General features: G+C 23.6%; 6 protein-coding genes across 6 annotated transcripts; 4 read left to right on the plus strand and 2 right to left on the minus strand.

Annotated features, from left to right (window-relative positions):
- Positions 1-1,412: 1,412 nt before the first annotated feature.
- Positions 1,413-5,100, plus strand: PBANKA_1137200 (protein transport protein Sec24A, putative; the record flags this gene model as incomplete). Its single annotated transcript, XM_034565930.1, has 5 exons — positions 1,413-3,895; positions 4,122-4,207; positions 4,338-4,458; positions 4,599-4,672; positions 5,036-5,100. The coding sequence occupies 5 exons, from the start codon at positions 1,413-1,415 to the stop codon at positions 5,098-5,100; spliced, it is 2,829 nt and encodes a 942-aa protein (XP_034422578.1).
- A 1,540-nt stretch (positions 5,101-6,640) lies between these two features.
- On the plus strand, positions 6,641-12,564 carry PBANKA_1137300 (conserved Plasmodium protein, unknown function; the record flags this gene model as incomplete). The annotated part of the gene is made up of 6 exons (XM_034565931.1): positions 6,641-10,924; positions 11,031-11,084; positions 11,236-11,325; positions 11,493-11,591; positions 11,702-11,805; positions 12,024-12,564. The coding sequence occupies 6 exons, from the start codon at positions 6,641-6,643 to the stop codon at positions 12,562-12,564; spliced, it is 5,172 nt and encodes a 1,723-aa protein (XP_034422579.1).
- Positions 12,565-13,394: 830 nt separating this feature from the next.
- Positions 13,395-15,176, plus strand: PBANKA_1137400 (conserved Plasmodium protein, unknown function; the record flags this gene model as incomplete). The annotated part of the gene is made up of 10 exons (XM_034565932.1): positions 13,395-13,559; positions 13,681-13,744; positions 13,855-13,920; positions 14,015-14,056; positions 14,139-14,177; positions 14,293-14,337; positions 14,468-14,549; positions 14,670-14,775; positions 14,916-15,033; positions 15,154-15,176. The coding sequence occupies 10 exons, from the start codon at positions 13,395-13,397 to the stop codon at positions 15,174-15,176; spliced, it is 750 nt and encodes a 249-aa protein (XP_034422580.1).
- A 241-nt stretch (positions 15,177-15,417) lies between these two features.
- On the minus strand, positions 15,418-15,956 carry PBANKA_1137500 (actin-depolymerizing factor 2; the record flags this gene model as incomplete). The annotated part of the gene is made up of 2 exons (XM_034565933.1): positions 15,418-15,632; positions 15,740-15,956. The coding sequence occupies 2 exons, from the start codon at positions 15,954-15,956 to the stop codon at positions 15,418-15,420; spliced, it is 432 nt and encodes a 143-aa protein (XP_034422581.1).
- A 1,807-nt stretch (positions 15,957-17,763) lies between these two features.
- Positions 17,764-18,168, minus strand: PBANKA_1137600 (Fe-S assembly protein IscX, putative; the record flags this gene model as incomplete). Its single annotated transcript, XM_034565934.1, has 1 exon — positions 17,764-18,168. One exon carries the CDS (start codon positions 18,166-18,168, stop codon positions 17,764-17,766), a length of 405 nt encoding a protein of 134 aa, XP_034422582.1.
- A 1,540-nt stretch (positions 18,169-19,708) lies between these two features.
- PBANKA_1137700 (cytochrome c oxidase subunit 2, putative) lies at positions 19,709-20,757 on the plus strand (the record flags this gene model as incomplete). Its single annotated transcript, XM_034565935.1, has 2 exons — positions 19,709-20,340; positions 20,712-20,757. The coding sequence occupies 2 exons, from the start codon at positions 19,709-19,711 to the stop codon at positions 20,755-20,757; spliced, it is 678 nt and encodes a 225-aa protein (XP_034422583.1).
- Between the last annotated feature and the right edge of the window lie 941 nt (positions 20,758-21,698).

The following is a 21,698-nucleotide window of genomic DNA, read 5'->3' on the forward strand; positions in this document are numbered from 1 at the left end:
CTTAATTCTTAAATATATATACCATGACCAAAATATAAAGTATTGTATATTTAGTAACTAAACACATTACAAATGTAAATGCGCATATACTTGTGTATATTTTTTGTGGTACTTTTCCGAGTTTTTTATTAATTGTGGCAACTATGCATATAAACGAAAGTGTAATTAACAACAATATAATGTCAACTAATGAGAAGAAAAAAAAACATAACAAAAAATTTGTCATTGCAATATTGTATATTTCATAATACATCCATATTTATTTATATATCAATTTTCATTGTGCTTTTTTTGATGGGAAGTAATGGTACATTCATATAAAAAGTATAGTTTTTTCAAACTATTTTACTTACATAAATTAGATATATATATAATAAGATCTCTAAAAAAAATATTTTGCCACGTAATACACATGAATTATATTGCGATTTTTAATATAAAATAATACTGAACAAGTATTTTTTTAAATTATTTAAGTATAGCGAAATTCTTAATAATATATTCATAAAAAAAATTTGTATCAATATATACAAATATATTGTATTACTAGCAAGGATACAAATCATAGAAAAATATACAACGTATATTATTAAGTCATTTATATACATTAAAATATAATTATATTTTTTATGTATATATAAATGCATATAGCATTAAATATATTTTTTTCTTACTACTAATATATAATATATATATGGCACTTTAAAACGTTTTTTTATATTATTGAATAAAATTTATTTGCTATAGCAAAAATATACAGTTAATTAAAAATTAGGAAAAAGAAATCCTAATAAATGTTTAAAGGCTAAAATAAAAAAAGAACAAATAATAAAGAAAAATAGAGGAAGTATATATATATATTTATTTATATTAATGATAAAATCAATAAAAACAGAACGAAATTACATTTACATTTTTTATTTTTACTTTTACGTAATTTCACATATTTACGCATTTTTATATTTACATATCTAAATATTAAATATTGCATATTTGTGTTTGTTCATGGTATTCTCTATGTGCATATTTTTTGATATGTTGCGCATATGTAAATAATATAGCATTTCATGCTTTTATATATGTATATGTTTGGATATATAAGTTATGTATAGATGCACATATAATGACACTTATTTTTAAGTTGTTATTTTTATATGAAGCCGTGATAAATTAATGATCTTTTTCACCAGACTTCATTATATGTGTGCTTATATATGTAAACAAAAAAAAAAAGAAAAAATTTACGTATATGTGTAAATTAAAATTGTTAAATTATTATTTTCACAACAATTTATTGTTTATTGCAACATTTGATTATTCCATTTGCGATTTGTTGCATTATTGAAAACAAAGTCGTGTCACATATTTTTTTTTCAAGTATATTTGATTTTTATGACTTTACGAAATAAAAAATGCAGCCACATGATAGCAATCGAGGGTTAAATAATTTTAATAACAGTAGTAATACTAATAGTAGCAACAATGCATTAAATTACAACAATCAAAACAATATGAATACACCAATTGCTAGTCCGTTTTCATATAGCGGTAACACTACTAATAATATTAATAGAGGTGCTGGAAATATACCACCTATGGGTAATAATAATGATAATGCGGGTTATAATACTGTAAAAGGAAATCCAAATTATTACAGCGGGCAAAATTACTATAACTTGCAAAATCCAGTGCAACATGACGCATATGCAGCAAATTCAAATAATTTAAATGAAGGCATGTATGGTAGGGAACCTCCCAATTCTAATCCTTATTTAAATAATCAAGGTCAATACATGGGGACACAAAATGCATATATGCCAATGGCAGCTAATATTCCCAATAATAATGCTAACACATTCAACGATATAGGAAACAATTTAAGATATGATGCGAACAAACCTATAAATAGCGTACAACCCATAGTAAATGATACATATCAAGAATTTTTACAATTTAATGCCTTTTCCCATTTTGTAAAAAGTTCAGTAAACTATATGCCAGCTAATGGAACATTAAAACAAAAAACACACGTTCCATTAGGTTTTACAATACAGCCATTAGCACCAATACCTGATGGATACCCAGAATTAGCGTCAGTAAATTTTGGAAACTCGACTGTTGTTCGATGCAAAAAATGTAGGACATATATAAATCCATTTGCTCGATTTGAATCAGGAGGGAAAAAATGGAATTGTAATATGTGTTATAATATAAATGAAACACCACAATTTTATTTTGTGCCATTAGATGAAAAAGGCAAGCGAAAAGATTTATTCCAAAGACCAGAATTATGTACAGGCAGCGTTGAATTTATTGCACCAAGTGATTATATGATACGACCACCACAACCACCTGTATATTTATTTTTAATAGATGTAACAGTAACATCAATAAATTCTGGACTATTAGATGTTGTTTGTAATACAATTAAAAAATTACTACCAAAAAATAATGATGATAATGCTACTAATGCAAATAGTAATGATAAAAAGGTGTTTGATCCTCGTACATTAATTGGTATTATAACATTTGATTCAACTATACACTTTTATAATTTAAATTCGAATTTAAAACAAACTCAAATGATGGTAGTGTCAGATATACAAGATATTTTTATCCCATTACCTGAAAATATTTTAGTAAATGTGCATGAATGCCAAAATGTAATTGATAATTTATTAGACAACTTACCAAGTATGTGGAGGAATAATAAGATGAGCGATTGCTGTGCAGGAAATGCATTAAAAGCAGCAGTTATGCTTATAAAAAAAGTAGGAGGTAAAATATTATTTTTTCTTTCATCCGTACCAAATATAGGTGACTTAACAGTTAATGTAAATAGAGAAGCAAAAGATAAAGGTAGCAGTTATAAAAAAATATATAATTCTGGTAATTCAGGTAATAGTAATACAGATTTGAAATTACGAGAAGTAGAAATGTTAAACCCAGCTAATAATGAATATGGAGAATTTGCACAAAGTATAACACAATTTCAAATAGCTGTTGATTTGTTTGCATGCCCATTATATAACATAGATTTAGCTAGTATATACCCATTAATAAAAAATTCAGGAGGTTCTTTATATTATTACCCACAATTTAATGTACATCAATATAGTGATAAATTAAGAGAAGAGTTGTTATTTGCATTGACAACTGAAACAGCATGGGAATCTGTAATGAGAATAAGAATAAGCCGAGGCTGGAAAATTACTAATTGGTATGGCAATTTTCAATTTAGGGGTGTAGATTTATTAGCATTACCTAATTGCCATTCGAGTCAAACCTTTAGTATTGTTGTAGATTTAGAAGAAAATGTAGTACAAGATTCAGTAGTATATGTACAATCAGCATTATTATATACAAATTCTAATGGGGAAAGACGAATACGATTACACACATATGCATTGCCGATAACTCAAAACATTAAAACAATTACGGATTCAATTAATCCCCAAGTTGTTGTGTCATTATTATCACACCAAGCTATAGAAGTAATAAAAAAAGGAAAAATAGCTGATGGCAGAAATTTAATACAAACCTTATGCTCCCAAGTATTATCTACGCAATTGTCATCATCAGAAAACTTACAATTATTACCTATATATATTTTAGGTATGCTAAAATCTGTTGCATTTAGAGATAGTGGAGATGTACCACCCGATATGAGAATATATCAATGGTCACGATTAGAAAATATCCCAGTCGAATCAATTGAAGCATACTTTTATCCAAGAATGTTTAGCTTGCATAATCTCGAAAAACACCATGGGCATTATGACGAAAATAATAATTTTATATTTCCTGCAACCCTTAATTTGACATGCGAAAATATGACTCAGGATGGATGTTATTTGGTGGAGGATGGCGAAAACATAGTCATGTGGATAGGAAGGTATGTCCATTGAATAATTTTTCTTTACTATCCCTTTTTCCTGAGGAATGTGACGAAAATAGACTATTAAATATATAAATAAACGAACGAATGGAATAATTTGCTAATAGAAAAAATATATTAATTAATGTTACATATGATAACGTTGCAAAAAGTGTTTGTTTTTATATGTACAATATCATGTATTATGTGATCACCATTTTGCACCCTTTTTTATTTTTTACAGAAGCATAAATCCTCAATGGATATATTCAGTTTTTGGTGTTCAATCACTTGATCAGTTAAATTCAGAGTACGCAGAAAACCATATAGGTAATTAACGAATGAGAACAATGTCCATGCGCCCATGTGTATTATATGTGCTTATAATTTTATGAGGTGCTAATATATATTCGTTTATTTATTCAATTTTTTTTCATTATTTTAAACAATAATTTTTTAGGATCATCTGATAACCCTTCTGGTTTACAAGTTTTAAATATAATAAATGCATTAAGAAAGGCTAGAACACCATCTTACATGAAATTAACGGTGGTAAAGCAAGGAGACCCATTGGAATACAAGTAATATATTGTTTTATTACCTTAGTGATTATACCTTGCATGCACAATGTACATTTATTGTTATGTATATACCATTTATTTATGATTACTGCACTTCATTTTTTTTCATTTCGCTATTTCGATTTTTTATCGCTTCTTAGATTTTTCTCATACTTAATAGAAGACCGATCTCAGCACATGATGATCTCTTTAAAAGAATTCTTAGCAAAATTTTGTAAGTTTAAAAAATAATATATATTTATAATTCTTTATTTTATCAGTTTACATCTTAATAATAAAAATTATATATAAATTTAAAGTAGAAATACTTGTTGATATGTGTCTTGCATAGATAGTCAAACTAAAAGCTATAAATTATTATATATGTGTTTAATGTCACAATGATAAAAATGCATTGACTCAAAAATGATTGCTTTAAAATAAATATGCATATATTTTTAAATGAAATGGGGTGCATCTTACTATATATGAAATATTACTTGTGTTTTAATTGCGAATTTATGAAGCATTATACCTTTGTAAAAAATATAGATAGATATGTATGTATATTTTTTAATTTTGTTTATTTTTGTTACAGATCCAAAATATCCGCAGTTTACCCCTTCGTTGAGCAATCCACATGCTGCAACATTCGACCGTTAATTTTATTTCCATTTTTTTTTATATTTTGAAACAATATTTTAAATGCAGCATAAAAAGATGTATTTTACGCAGAGGCTAAAATGCTTTATCATTTTTCATTTTTGTTCATGGTGAAAGTATCATATTTTATATGTTTACAAAAGAGTGAACAAATTGTATGAATATATTATTTTTTGGAATAAATGTAAAATTTCTTTTACATTATATCTCAAAAAATGACCTACACATTAATTTCATTGTTCACTTTAACAAATTATATTTCTTGTTTATGCATTATATAATTATATGTATGCGCATTTTATTATTATTACCTTTATTTTATTTTTATTTTTTTATAATTGTAGACTCCCAATTTAAAAAAGACCCAAATGCTCATATTAAAATATATAAATATATGTGCATGCTTTTTTCCTTTTATTTTTTCTTCACATCTCTTACATTTATATGAAGTATATGTTGATTTTTTTTACACCATAGCATAAATAAATATATTTTATTTTTTAAACATTTTTAATACTGAAAGAATTAATAAGAAAATTTGTTTAATTATTTTATTTTTTATCATTAATAAATTACGTTCATTTTAATTGGCATTAAAGACAAGCAAATGAAACACTAATATTAAATTATATAATTGCATTTTTTTGTTATTATTAAACGGTTTGTATTCATCGTAATATTAGTAGATATATATAATGTATTTAAACAGGGTGTTATGGAATATATATAAAAAAAAGAAAAAGAATGAGAAAATAGTTCGGAAAACGCACAATGTAATCATGTATAGGCAGTAAAATTGCGTACAATGTGACTGCTTTTTCTATTTATAAATACAATATATAATTTTTTCCATTTCATTAAAATTGGGAAACATTGTTCCATATTAAGATTGTATAAACCAAAACTAAGTTGTTAATTATCCTTAATTTTTTTTTGTGCATATTTATATATAAATAATAAAAAAAATCAACTATTTTTTTACTTTTTTGCCATAAAAAAAATTACAATTTATTTTGATATTACTACTACACTATAATTATCATTGTTATCATTATGCATATATATTTTTTTTAATTCAATTTTTGTTAATAATTAAACAGTAAAATTTTGATAAATATGTGAAGTGTCCTCTTTTTTAAATGGTAAAAATATTTTTTGAAGTAAGAAAAACATAGGTTTTATATTATTACAATATTAAAAGGCCAGAGTTAATTATTCTCTATCTTTGCAAAATATATATAAAATTAAATTCGTTAATAAAGAGGAACATACTAGGGAAATACTTTGTAATATATTTTTTGATGTAATAAGGACAAAATTAAATATGATAAGTTTCTAATTCACTTTTCCAAAATGATGTTAATCTGTTCGTTATTTAGCAGCATTTAAAATAAATAATCCATATCACTTGCTAGCCTTTGTTCCCAGCACAAAAAAAGAAAGAAAACTAAATCATATGTAAAGCGAAAGAAGACAACAATGCATTCTTTGTGCTGGGATTTTTCTTAAATAAATATACATATATATACACGAATGCAAGATGAATCCCAATAATAAAATATTTGCTTCGTCTCAAGTCAATATGCCGAAAAATGGTATGGGTGATAATAACCATCAAAATAATAAAAATATATTAAACTCCCAATATGGTAATAATATTAACGCATTTAAAAGGAATGTTTTAGAAAATAGTGACGATTCATCCAAAATACCTTTATCGCATTATAATAATAACGTTAATTTTAATAATAACAGCAATAATATGATGAAGGGAACATCAAATTCGTCGCCTATCAACTATTCGATTAGAAATCCTAATTTTCAAAACGTCGAAAATGGGATATATAAGACAAACAATAATATGTATAGTCCTGAGTATGCAAATGGGAGTAGTAACAACAATAATTTCAATAGCTCAATGATGCCCAATTTAAAAATGAAAAATATTATTACAAAAGGGAATGGTAATCCAGTTAATACAAACATAAGTAATAATAATCTTATAAATAATATGAACTATACTAATTTTCCTAATAAGTTGAAAGGAAATATTGATAATATTAATAATAAAAATAATTATAATATGATTAACACAAATAATAAAGTTTCTATTCCTAACATATACAGAAATATGGATGCAAATAATAATAATATCGATGCATCTACTATTATTTCTAGTAATACTTCTAGTTTAAATACACAAAATGGAAATAAATGTGGGAATTTGAATAGAGTCAAAAGTATTGATTTAGTTAATAGAAATAATTTAGTTAATAATATGTGCAATATGAACAATTCAGGTAATGTTATTAGAAATAATAATTTTCAAAATGGAAATGGAAATAATATGAATAATATATATATGAACATGGAAAACGCCAAATCAGGAATTGATAATTTCAAAAATAGTTCCATGAATCCAAATGTAAACACCATGAAAAAACAAATGAATATTATTGGAGTCAATGGAAGTAATCACGCGCATAATATTAATAACAACATGAACATAAATATAAATGGGTACAAGGAAATGACGTCCTTTCAAACTTTGAATCGTACTCATAGTCATAAAATTGACAATATCAGCAACATCAACAATATCAATAGACGAAGCAACACAGTTGGTGCTTCTAATAATAGTGTTAATAGAAATGCTAATGGACTCATTAGAGACACTGAACGTGTCAATAATAATGATGGAAATAACATGGATAATCAATACTATAATGCGAATAAATTACAGGGCATTATAGTAGATCATAATGCTAGAAACATTCCGAAAAATCTAAGTTTGAATTTAAATAAACTGCCAAATATACACAATAATAATGGCAATCCAAAATATATAGATAACAAACCTTCTTCTGTATATAATATTAACAATAACATATATATAAACGAAAATAATGAGAATAGTGAAAATAATAGAAATTTCTCCAATATACAGCGAAATAATAAAAGCATATATCCCCAAGGATTTTCTGAAAAGATAAATTCTATGCCAAATAATGAATTAAATAATATTCAAAATTTTGTCTCAACAAAAACGGATTCTTCTTCTTTAGTTGGTAATAACGGAATTAACCCTACAAAGATAATGAATTGTATGCTTCCAAACATTGACAATACTGAAAATGGTATGAATATTGTCAAAAACGGTGACAATAATAATTTTATTATTCCGAAAAAAAGGAAAAAGGGAAAGGACAAAGATGTAGTCACGTTAAGTAATCCAACTAACAATCTTCTAGAAAATAACGGTGATAATAATATCACTATTAATAAAAATACACATTTTAATAATCAAAATATAAATAATGCATTATTATGCCAAAACACCGAAGAATTAAAAAATCAAAAAATTTCTAAGAAGAAGCAAAAAAATAATGATGACAATCCTGCAAAAAATGATGGAAAAGGGAAAAAAAAAATGATGGAAAATAATTTAAATAATATGCCTATATCAGCATATCAAACCAATAGCAGTTCCTCAATACCCAATCCTATGACCCAACAAGCAGAAAGTGTATTAATGAGAAATGTAAACACTGTAAATAGTGCAGTTAATCATACTAATTGGGCTGGTTTTCCAAGTACACAAAAAAAAATCACACCTGGTACTGATTTTATAAATAATGGAGAAGTAAATGGCAATAATAATAATCAATTAAGTTCTTACAAAGGTGCAAATATCGACGAAAACAAAAATAATAACAATACAAATAAAGAAATTATGTCAAATGGTGATCAAATGAAAGTAGATCCTAAATATATTTGGTTATTTTTGAATAATGAATTTAATGATAATAAAACAAAATATGCTCAGATATTACCATTATTAAAGCATTATTATCCAAATAGATTAAACGATTTAATACTTCTTTTAGAAAAATATTCTTTAATGAGTTTGAATCATATTATTAATTCATCCTATCAATTACAAATGAAGCTCATCAAAAATTATAATAGGATCGAATCTGAAAAATCAGGTAATACAAATGGAAATAATCCAATGCATAATGAAAGTATGCCCATTTATGACGGAATGAATTTTAGCATTTATAATAGTAATGCAGAAAATAACAGAATTAATAATGAATTAAACATGAGAAATATTGAATCACGAAATGTTGAAAATACGAACATTGATAATAAACTATTGAATAGCATAAATAATAATTTCAATAATCTTATGTATAATATGAATCTTGATGGATCATTAGAGCATTCGAATACTAATGAAGATATTGTTAATAATAAAAATACTACCAAGGGTAAAAAAAATAATAGCAAAGAAAATACTTTTAGGGATGAAGGAACTAAAAAACCGAGAAAACCACGAGTAAGTAAAAAATCACAACAAAATAATAACCTACCTCTTTTAAATATAATGAATGGAACTGAAAATAATATATCTATAGAAAACTTACAAAAAAATAATGAATTAAAAATTAATGATAATGTTTTTTCTGTTGGATTTGGCGTACATAATGTGAATAATGAAAATTGTGATAAAAATAATGATCCAAGTAAAATTATGGGAAATGGAGTAGCCAAATTTTTAGAAGTAAGCAAAAATGAGCTACTGGAACAATTGGGAGTAAATAACATAGATAATGATGCTAATAAAAATACCAAAGTAAGAAAATATAGAAAAAAAAAAAAAAATGATGGTGATAATGGCGAGGGAAATACCCCCAATGTAAGCCTCGACGGAGTTTCGATAGACCAGATACAAGGCACTCCTAATAATAATGAAAATAAACGAAAGAAAAAAAAAAAAAACGAAAATCTTGATAATACAAATGACGAAAATACTACTGAAATTCAAAATTTATTATCAAATGATAAAGGAGATGAATCGATATATGCTAATAAAATTGATAGATTAAGTATGAATAATAAGAAAGAAGATATTATTAATACTCAAATACTAGATAGCATAGTTTCTGATTATAAAAAAAGTGGAAATGAAATTAACCAGAGCGTAATTAACAATAATGATTGTGCTGAACGAGACGATAAAAACAAAATTGATGAAAAAAGTGGTGATAAAGAGAACAAAATAGATGAAGAAATAAACGAAACTAAAAAAAAAAAAAAATCAAATAAAGACACAACAAAAAAAGAAAAAGGATTAAGAAAAAATAAAACGAAAAAGATGGAAATGGCAAATATGCTTCAATCTTATGATACTATTAATGGTATAAATTACGCATTAAGTGAACAATACAATAATTTATATGGGAAAAAAATAACAAATATTAAAAAATTATGTTATCCGGAAAATAATTTATTAGCATATTTAAAAGAAGTTGGCTTATATAACAATTTTTTAGGAAAAACCAACAGAATTAATAGTATGAATGCAATAAGAAAAAAATACAAAAAATTTAGTTTTTGTGTAAATAAAGTCTTTAAAAAACAAAACATAAATGACATAATTACATTAAATGATAATATAAATAATAATAAACAGTTTTTATCTTTATTTAAAAAAAAAGATATACGAAACTTAAAAAGAAAAAATTTATCCTTTTTTATGGGAAAATTAGACTTTCAAAAGATTGATCTATTAATAATAAAAAGAATTCGCATATGTATGGAAAAAATAAAAAACACACTTGGATTAACTTGTGTTATAAATAATGTAGAGCAAATTATAAAAATATTAAAAGATGCATTTAATGATAGAATGAAATTTATATGGTCAATGATTGAATTTTCAAACAATTATAGATTGGATCAGTATTTTCATGTATTAGGAAAAAACAGAAACCATCCAAATTCAAATTTTAGAGACACACGGATCATCGTTAATCAGGTAGATGTTTGTGTTGATGCATGAGAATGTGATGCATTTTCATGAAATTTATCACATTACTTATGTATATATAAATATATACATCTACACTTTTTCCCTTTTCCAGAACATAAATTCATTGATAATGTACTTTAATCAAAGAAATATCGATGGCAGAATGGTAAGAATGAAAAACATTTAATATATACGCCAACATATGCATGGATGCATAAATAGAAAGAGAATATACTATTCTTTTAAGTTAACTATATGTGATATGTATATATAATGAAACTAATCTTATATGATTTCTGTTTTTTATTTTTCTAAAGATTGAATATTTGAAAACCCAAATGAAACCAAGGAAAAGGAAAAAAAAAAATAAAAACAAGGAAGCGTTTATTGAGGATAAAACTACGGAAGTAATTTTGCATAAGCTTAAATTTCACAATGCTTTTATTTATTTTATGCATAAAATGTATTAGTATGCTTGCAAAGTTATATACAATATTTTCCATAAACATGTATAGAAAAAAAAATTCTTAATATACGCGTATCATATGTATACTTTAATTATAATTTTCTTCAGTTCTTCAAAAGTATTAATGCAATTCCCACAGAAAATATCCCAATTAATAATGCACATAATTGGGAAAGTGCCCAAGCCAAAGCCAATGAATTTGCATTTGTTCGTAGAAAAATAAATAAACCTACATGATATACAAATACGTGATATTTTCTCTAATTTTATAGAATAATAATATATTAAATTTTTTTTTATGGCCCCCCATTCAACAGGTTGGTTATAATCAGAAAAGGTTACTGACGCAGATTACTCCATATGACTATAAAAATATTCTCAATTCTTCTATTTGTAATAAAATATTTACGATAAAATGGAAGTAAGAAATAAAAAAATAAAATAATAAATGATGCATAAGCTGAATGATTACTTATACAATATGATAAATTTTTAATATTTCTTGTTTTGTTTAATACTTATAAATAATAATAAGTGTCTACAAATCTCGATTAAAGATAAATCTTTGTTTTCTTTTATTAATTTTGTCCTTTAAACGCGCATATACATATACATTATTTTTATTTTAAACTCTCAAAGGGAACAACAAACTGCGATTATTAATAATCTGCATTATGATATGATTCCAGACACTGACGAAATAAAAAAGCGATTCGAGAACATATATGTTAGATATATGGGATATAATGAAAAAGAATTATCATTAAAATTAGAGAATAAAATAAATCCTAACAAATCAAAATTTTCAAAAAAAAATAAGCATCAATTAAAGGGAAAAACGCGGAAGAAAAAAATTGACAATGAAAACTTAGATAAGGATAATATGATTAAAAAGCCAAAAAGAAAATATGAAAGGGTAAAACCTCGAAAAAATAAAAGTAAAAATGAAGAAAATAATCAAAATGTTATGGAAAAAAATGAAAATGGTGAAACTATTGAAAAACCTGAAAATGTTAAAGACAGTGTTGTAAAAAAAAAAGGAAGAAAACCGCGAGAGGGGAAAAATAAAAAAAATAAAAATGCAGATACCGGAAATAATGACTTAACTGTTCATAAAGGCGATCCTAATAAAGTATTACAGGCATCACTAGATTTTATGAATCCAAATATGTTTACATAATTTATATGCTATATATGTGTATATATATACACATAGTATATTTTTTATTTAAAATGACGTAAGATGAAAACTAGTATTGGTATCGTTCCGAGTGCGCTAGCGATATTTCAGTGAAACACGAGTCTATAGACTCATATATATATATTCAGCATTACTTTTAATTATATTGATCATTTAATGCTACTACATTATGATTATTTATTATGTTATTATTTTTTTAAGTTTTATTTTTTGGATTATTATCCGCTATATGCATGTATGGATATAACTACCTTTTTATTGCAATTTTTATCAGTATATTTTCATTATTGGTATTATTTTATTTGATAAATTGGTTCATTATTTTTCGGCTTTCACGTAAAAATTAATTTATTGTATTACTTGTTTTTTTTGAAACTTTTTTATACAAATTTCACAATTGAAAAAAAATATAACAAATAAAATAACGAAAAAATGAGTATAAAAGCTTACCTAACTTAGGAATGTTCTTTATTAGTTCTGAAGTATGGGGATATATGCACTTAATTTAAATGTTAATATAAAGAAAAATAAATATTTCAATGTATATACACGTTTGTCTTGTTTATATTAAATATAGGAGTATCATTCTCCTAATTTTTTTTATTCCTTTAAATTTTGAAAACTATGTTATTGTACATATGCATATTTATTTTTTTTATACTTTTGTTTATCAATACATTTTTTCATTTATTTTTTTAAAGAATTTTATTGTTTTTTGATTTGCATGTTTAACATATATGTATTTTTGTTTTATTCATATATTTTTTATCATTTTTTTTGTATATATTTTTTAAGCACCGTATTCCAAAATGATACTAGATTTTGTGCTCAGAAAAAATCGTTTGAGCAAGTATGAGACCACAACCGGAAAAGTTAAAAACGACAACATTAATATTTTGAAACAATGTTTCGAAAATGTATCCATTACTCTTATACCATTCGGCTCGATTATCATAGCAATAAACCTTTTCATAGTATTCAAAAAATTAATATAAGCAAATAAATATGGTTTTAATATATATGCATATATATGCCCCGAAGGATATAATGTTCCTCAAACATCCTTATTATTCGTGATTTTTTATATTTTCAAAGAGTCAATTCTTTTTTGGGAATATAGAGATTTTAAATTTTTATAAATTGTTTTCTGCCACATCGGGTTTGTTTTACAAAAATAATATGAAGGATGTGTTGAACTGCGAATAGTATATATATTTGGTATGTTTTAGATACTTAAAAATGCATTATACTTTAAAATAATTGGTACAGGAATATGGCTAATCATTATTGTACTACAAATCATAACGTTATTATTTTCTTCTAACTTTTTTGAGGGTAATACTTTGTATATATAGCTTGAACGTAATCAATTTATTTCTTTCGATTTTTATTTTTTTAAACAACGCATAATTGTTCTCCCCTTTTGTAGGTTCAACGTATTTGTTTATAAATAGTGAAAATGACAATGAAGGTATGTTAAAAAAAATTTGTAATATAGATTAATTATTATATTTTTAACTTTAAAAAACGTTTCTTTGTTTTACTTTTATTAGAAATTGATTGGAATTTCTTTGATAGAGGACTATTTTTAGGTACAAAAAAATGGGCATAACAATTATCATATTCATAGATAAGTAACATAAAAGAAAACTTAAGTGTGCATATACAAATATATCCTATATAATTGTTTTATCTTTTTAATTTAAGCCAATATAATAGCGTTTAGTTGTGTGTCTATCATATCTTTCTACGGTAAACAAAAATAATTAAGAAAAATATATGCACCCCAAGGAAACATGCATTTATTTATTCTCTTATTTTTATATTTATTAACAAATAAACCTATTTAATATGATATAAAATCACAATTTAAATATTACAGGAATATTCTCATACATAATAAATCCAGTTAACGTGGCTAAAGGATTTGCTTCTATGGCTAGTTTTAGCTTTTCAATGAATTTGTAAACACATGATTTATCGGAATAAAACATAGAATTATTAAGGATGAATTAATGAACTTATTTTCATTAAAATATATTTTAAATAATTTTTACTCTTGTATTTATAATTTTATTCATTAGGATGTTTTTGATGTCACAGTTTTTATATGTGTTACTAAAAATACACAAAATTAGAAGGGTAAATTTTTCAATGTACAATCCTTTTTTTTTACCGGGATTTGCTTGCGTAATACTTTAGACATTACACTTATGTGTATGATAATATTTTTTTGTATATAAAAAATGAATCATTAAAATAATCATAATATGTTATTATTACAGCCATGTTTCTATATACATTTTTCTGCTTTTTTTTTAACTTATTAGCTATTAAAATCAATGAAAACTAATATCCAATCAAAAAATAGGAATAATTTATTAAATAATCAGATAAAAAAATATAAATATAAACAAAAAATTGAAAGCCATAATATGTACGACGAAGGTAATTTTATATGCAAACATTAAATTATGTATAGATACATTTGAGAGGGTAAAAATACAAATTTTATTGAATAATTATAATATATTATTTGCAATCATTTAATTTTAATATTTTTCTTAGAAAACATCTGGCTAGTTAATTAATCATTGAGATTAATACAACCATATTAGAAGAATGAAAGAATACGATCGTATTAAAAGAATAATAATTTAAAATTATGTATATCGTTAATAAATTGTGATGTTGTATATTTATAATTCCCATATTTTATTATTTTTTACTCTTAATGTGTTTGTATTTATTGTATAGGAATCTTAATGTATACATAAGTCTAATTTATATGGATAAATAATAAATTGGGAAGGGAATACATATAATCCCTAATTATGTGTTTAAAATAATAGCCTTAAGTTCTTCTTCAAATTCATTTATATCACAAGTAATTTCTAAACTTTTAAAAATTCCATTAATTTTTCTAACTAATGATTCTTTAGATGCAGCATACAGCATTTTTTCTTTTGGTTTCGATAAACCTGGTGACCAAAAAATAAAATATATTCTGTCTCTCAATACTCCTTCAGGAGTTGGGATAGGCATATCTGCAAAAATTGTAAAATTGAGAAATGAAACAAGTTGTTATAAATAAAATACTATTGCGATAATATAATTACAAAAATACAACCTAATATATATTTATATATAATACCTGCAATGATATATCTACACTCTGTGTTCTTTAAATTGTTTTTAATGCGCATTATAATATTGTCTAATGATGTTAATTCCATATCATGTTCTAATACATCTACAACAATTTTCTCCAAATTTTCTATTTTATAAATAATATATTTGTTCAAATGCTTGACTTTTAATCTGTTAAACTCATAAATACATTCGTCGGATACATTAACTCCTGAAACCATTTTGACGCACAAAAAATTATAGCTTTAATTTATATATATTTATCGGTTTGTTATTTATTGTTATTTTTTATAAGGTATATTTCCTTCAAAGCATACATACACGCAAGGCAGTTATAAAATTAAGACAATTTAATATTTTTGTAGTTAGAAAAGGAGAAAATATCACTCTACTCAAATCATAGTAGTAATAATTACGATAATAATTACCGTTTTATATCCTTACTAATGTTGTTAAGATTTTAATTATACTTAATATATTAAAATTATTTATTCATATTTTTAACCCACGTTGAACATTTTTTTATTTCATTTACATAAATAATATATTGTAATAAGCGGCTTATTTTTTTTCAAGAATATTATATTGATGCACACAAATAGCACGATTTTAAAATAATAAGGAATACATGTAAGCATGTGCAAAGATATATATGTATAGACATATAAATAAAAGGAAATTATTAAATAAGAAAACGTAGGGTATACAAATATATAAGCAAATGGTCATTTAAATACTAGAAAGCTATTCCAAATTAAATATATAGTAATACGTTTTTAGAGAAAAAAAGAAATGGCAATATACATATATATATTTCTCTTCTTTATCCACTCTCTCATTACATATATGTACACTCGAAAATATAAGCACCTAAATTTAAATAATAGAAGAAAAAACTTTCCTTGGAAAATAAATGCAGATTTTATTATTTAATTTACATCCTTATTCATAATATTATCATGTTTCATAAAAACTAATAATAAATGTATTATTTTTTTCTTTATAGTATATCCTTAATATAGACAATAAATATTATATATATTATTTTAAATGACTAACAGTATGAACGTCATTATTTTATTTGCTAATGAATAATAATAAAACGATGGAATGCAAAGAGCTATTAACAAATAAAGATACGAACAAAAAAGAATAACAGGAGAAAATGCTGAATAATTCCATCATTTTTTATAAAGTATATATAATAAAACAATATAAATGATCAAAACGTGAATAAAAACCGATGATTACGCACATAAGCATGTGTTTAAGATGAAAAAAGATATATCTTATAAAAAATAATATTTAATAAATGCTTTTTTTATTCATATGTCTATTATTATAGATATACTGTTTGAAAAATGTTGAACGCATTTTATGATAAATAAGTTATAAATATTTTAAATGAGACAATTTGTAGTGAATGAGGGAATAATAAAAGCTAAAATTTTAATATGTTTAATAAAATTCATTTTAATTAAGCATGTAAGTGTGAAGAAAAGGGAATAAACAAATAAAATATATATATATATATATATATATATATATATATATATACATACACATGGTCGTATTGATTGAATATCATTTGGAGGGAGCATAGCGAATGAACTATGCTTGTGATAAATGTGAATAAATAAGATTATTTGTAGAGGAATAAAAATATAGAAGTATTAATAAGTGTATTAAATAAAAATATACATAATATATATTTTTTCACATTTATAGTACTTGAATTGAAATGCATTTTTATGAATATTTTGTATTAATTGTAACACAAATATGTACATATATTATAATTAGATGAAAGAGCTTTTCAAATAATGTATAAATTAATTGGTGAAGTGGAACTGTCAACCAGTGAAATCACGAAAAGACACCAAAAAATGTAAAAATATAAATGAAAAAATCTGCAAAAATAATATGTACATTATAATAAAATATCAATAATAAACAATTAGTAAAAAAATAAATGATCAAATAATAATATTAATAACAATGACAAAAAAAATAATAAATCACACAAATCTATGCATTTTCGTTATTGTATCTCTCTAACCAATCCATCTGTATATTTTCTAAAATGCCTTCATTACATCTTCCACTTAGCTTTTTTTGATTTTTATTTACTACAGTATCTATTATCATATTTTCTAATTCTTCAAATCTTAATGTTAATGGATCTACATTTTTGTATTCTTCAAAAAGCAAATCTGTTATGTCCTCTGAATGCTCCCAGTCTATAGTTAGATCATTATCACTATTATCATTGAAGTACCTTTTATTACTATAATTTGTCAAATTGGACAAATCTGTACAAATTTTTGTTTTGTGATGTGTAATATTCCTATATATGGAATAAGTTTGCTTTATAAAAACATTAGATCTATTCAAAGAGAAATACATAATCTTGTTTACTATTCCTTTGTTCATTTTTGTTGTCTACTGTATATGTAATATGTGTATGTATGGATTTTCGCAAATAATGACAAGTTGATAATAAAACGACGTAAATATTGTTAAAAAATCAACTAGTTCAAATGAAAACAGAAGGCTCAAACACGGGCAATTAAAATATAGAAATAAAAATAAAATCGATAAAAATTGTAATAAATATATTTAACCCTTAATAGTAATTCCAATATTATTTCTTCTTTTCATATGCTTTATATATTCCCTTACGCTATTCACTGTTTTACCTACATATTTTTGTTTAGTGAGCTACTTTAGATTGTATATTTATCTGTAAATTTTTTTATTCCTTTTTATTTTTTAATTAATTACATTTTTAGTATTAATAAGTGAATAATTTGATATTATAATAATATAAAAATGTGTTCAATGGACGATGTATATTTAGAGGTGTGGATATAAAAATTGCTATACATTTAAAAAGAAAATGTATATGATACTTTTCCCATTTTATTATAATAAATTACAATAAGTGCTTCGTTAATGCTATTGAATTTGTGGGAATGTATTATAAAAAAATGTATTTCAAAAAGATATATATATTGTAAATATGTAAAAAAAAATTATATATTTTATAGGACATTAATGTTAACACCCGAAGAGTATACCAATTATAAGGATAACAGTTCACAGAAACAAATTATATATATGTATAAAAATTAAACTGTATTCTTATGAAGATACACAAATTTACTTTTGTTTGTATGCTATAAATATATGTAATGTAAGTTTAATGTTTATATTTTTTGTTTGCAAATATTGCACATATAATCTAAAAACCGTCGTTTAAAATATTTAATTAGTATTAACCCTAAAGTCAATAAATGTTTCCATATATTAAATGAGTAAATAAATAATAAAAAAAATACGTAGGACGATTTATTCTTTTTAAGTATCATTTATTTATTTTTTTATAGAAAATGTAACTTAAATTTTATACTAATTGTATAAAGGTATTGTGGAATTAATATGCGTATTTTTACTTTTTGTAATAATTGCAATCGAAACAAAAAAATTGCACTTTATTTTTTATGGAACAAAGGTGTAATGCCAATTTAAATGTATTAATAGGGAAAATAAATAAAATATAAATACAAATAAAAATAAATAATTATTTTTCTAAAACAATAAAAGTATAAATGCATATTATGTCATTTTTGTAAAATTATATATATCATATTTTTTATTATATTAAAAAATATTTCAGAAAATGATAAATTAGTATAAAACTCCCAAACCAAGCAAACGAATAAAATATTATATACCCATGGAATTTATACACTTGGATAGTTCGAGAATTTGCTATTTTGGTTGTATAAAAATTGATCGTAATAATTTTTGCGCAAATTATTGTTCACACAATTTTCATATTTATCTTTGTAATAGTGCAGAAAAGTGTAATATGTTTTGAGTAAAATAATATATATACAATATTTATCTATATTTGATTGGCAAATCCAATTATAAATACATTTAATATTTATCCTTTTGGTATTATAAAATGTTTAATCTGAATTCCAAATTATATTTTGGTTTAAGAAATATAAATCAGTTGACTAGTAATCACAAAATTTATTATGCACACGTAAAGAGAATAGCAAAATTCCCATTCAAATATAATGAATTTACAACTACAAAAAAAGATATTACCAATAAGGTAAAAGATATTCATGACAAATCATATGCCGAAACAAATAATCATGGACATGCAGAACATACAAAGGGATTATATCATCATGTAGACCATCATCATGGAAATCCTCATGATCATTTAACTGAGGATGGAACAAGAAAACCAGAATATGATTTTGATAATTATCATTGGGATGATTATTGGGCAAATGCTCCTAAACAAAACATCATAATTGTGAATGGACAGAAAATGATTAAAGGAGAAGAAACAAAACCAATGGAATATTTATTTAACGTTAGTCAACAAAACATCCCATTTTGGTCTAGAACACGATTAAATGTATGGGGGAATCACAATTTAGTTTTAAAAGTCGAGTTTTTATTTTTTTGGATCCCAACTCTTATTATTTTTAGTATAGCTATTCCTTGTTTTACAATGTTGTATATGTTAGATGAAATTGTCCATACGACCATGACAGTCAAAGTTATTGGACGGCAATGGTAAGATAAATAAAACATTAGTCATAATATTATACATGATAACAATATATGTAATTGTATTAAACTTTGAACAAATAAAGAAATGTGCCTCGTTTTTTTTTACGAGTACACCCTATTCATTCTAATTTGTATTCATATTTTAATGTATTAAAATATAGAAAAAAACATGTTTATTAATTACATCAATAAAATGGGGAATCGAAAAATATAATTTCTATTTGCTTTCACACCCTTTTACATTTCTTATTTACATGTAAAGGGTGTTATTTGTTATTTATTGGAAGCGCATTACCTCAAGTTCGAAATATTATATATATGTGTATTTTATCATTCTTTATTATTATATAAAAATACTCTTTATTTTTCTTAAGGTATTGGATCTATGAAGTGGAGTCTCCTCCAGAAGATGAAGAATAATTAAGGATATAGTTTTTTAAGTTTTTTTTTAATTTTTTTTCCATAGTAATATATTGGCTATTACTTTTAAATTTATTATTGTATAATGTTTAAATTAATCCTTACGTTGTATGGATGCAAATTAATTACACATAAGAATAATTGCACATTATTATACTCATTATATGTACAATATTTTACTTTATCTTCTTTATGCTATTTTGTATATTTTTTTAGTTTTGCTATTTTTTTGCAGCAAAAGACCTGTATTTTACAACTATGCAATTTTAACAAATTAATAAAAAAATAAATGCCGCCCTTAAAAATGATGAATATATAATTTGAATATGGAATTTTTATTTAAAATATTATATTTTATGAAAATTCAAGAAAATTCTTTAATTACTCAATTTTTCCCTCCAATTTCTTTTAGTTTTTTGTTTATTTTGGGGATGTAAATGAAATAGAAATAAGGAATATTACATTTACGTAAAAAACATATATATATATATATATATTAATTTCCTATTCTATTATTGTCTTATGTATGTAAACATATTTATTTGCATTATACAATATTATAAAAAAAATAATATATTAGGATTATTCAATTTTGCATGTATTGATATATTAAAATAAGAAAAATGTATAACACGTTTTTTTTATGAAATATCTCAAAAGAAATAAAAAAATAATTTAGGGTATTGATGAAATTTTTATTAGATATTCTTTACACCCTAAAAAAATTAAAAAAAAATACACCTTAAGCAAATATTAGTTTGGAAGTATTTAATCTTACAATAAACATATTGTTTTATTCTTATTTGTGTTATTTTTTCGATTTATTCCCATATGCGCAATATTAATTCTTTTAATTTAGTTATTATTTAATTTATGTCGTCACGTTTATTTTTATTTATTTTTATACTTGTATTTTAATGCATGCATATAAACACGATTAA

Source organism: Plasmodium berghei (genome assembly GCF_900002375.2).
Source record: "Plasmodium berghei ANKA genome assembly, chromosome: 11".
NCBI lineage: Eukaryota > Apicomplexa > Aconoidasida > Haemosporida > Plasmodiidae > Plasmodium > Plasmodium berghei.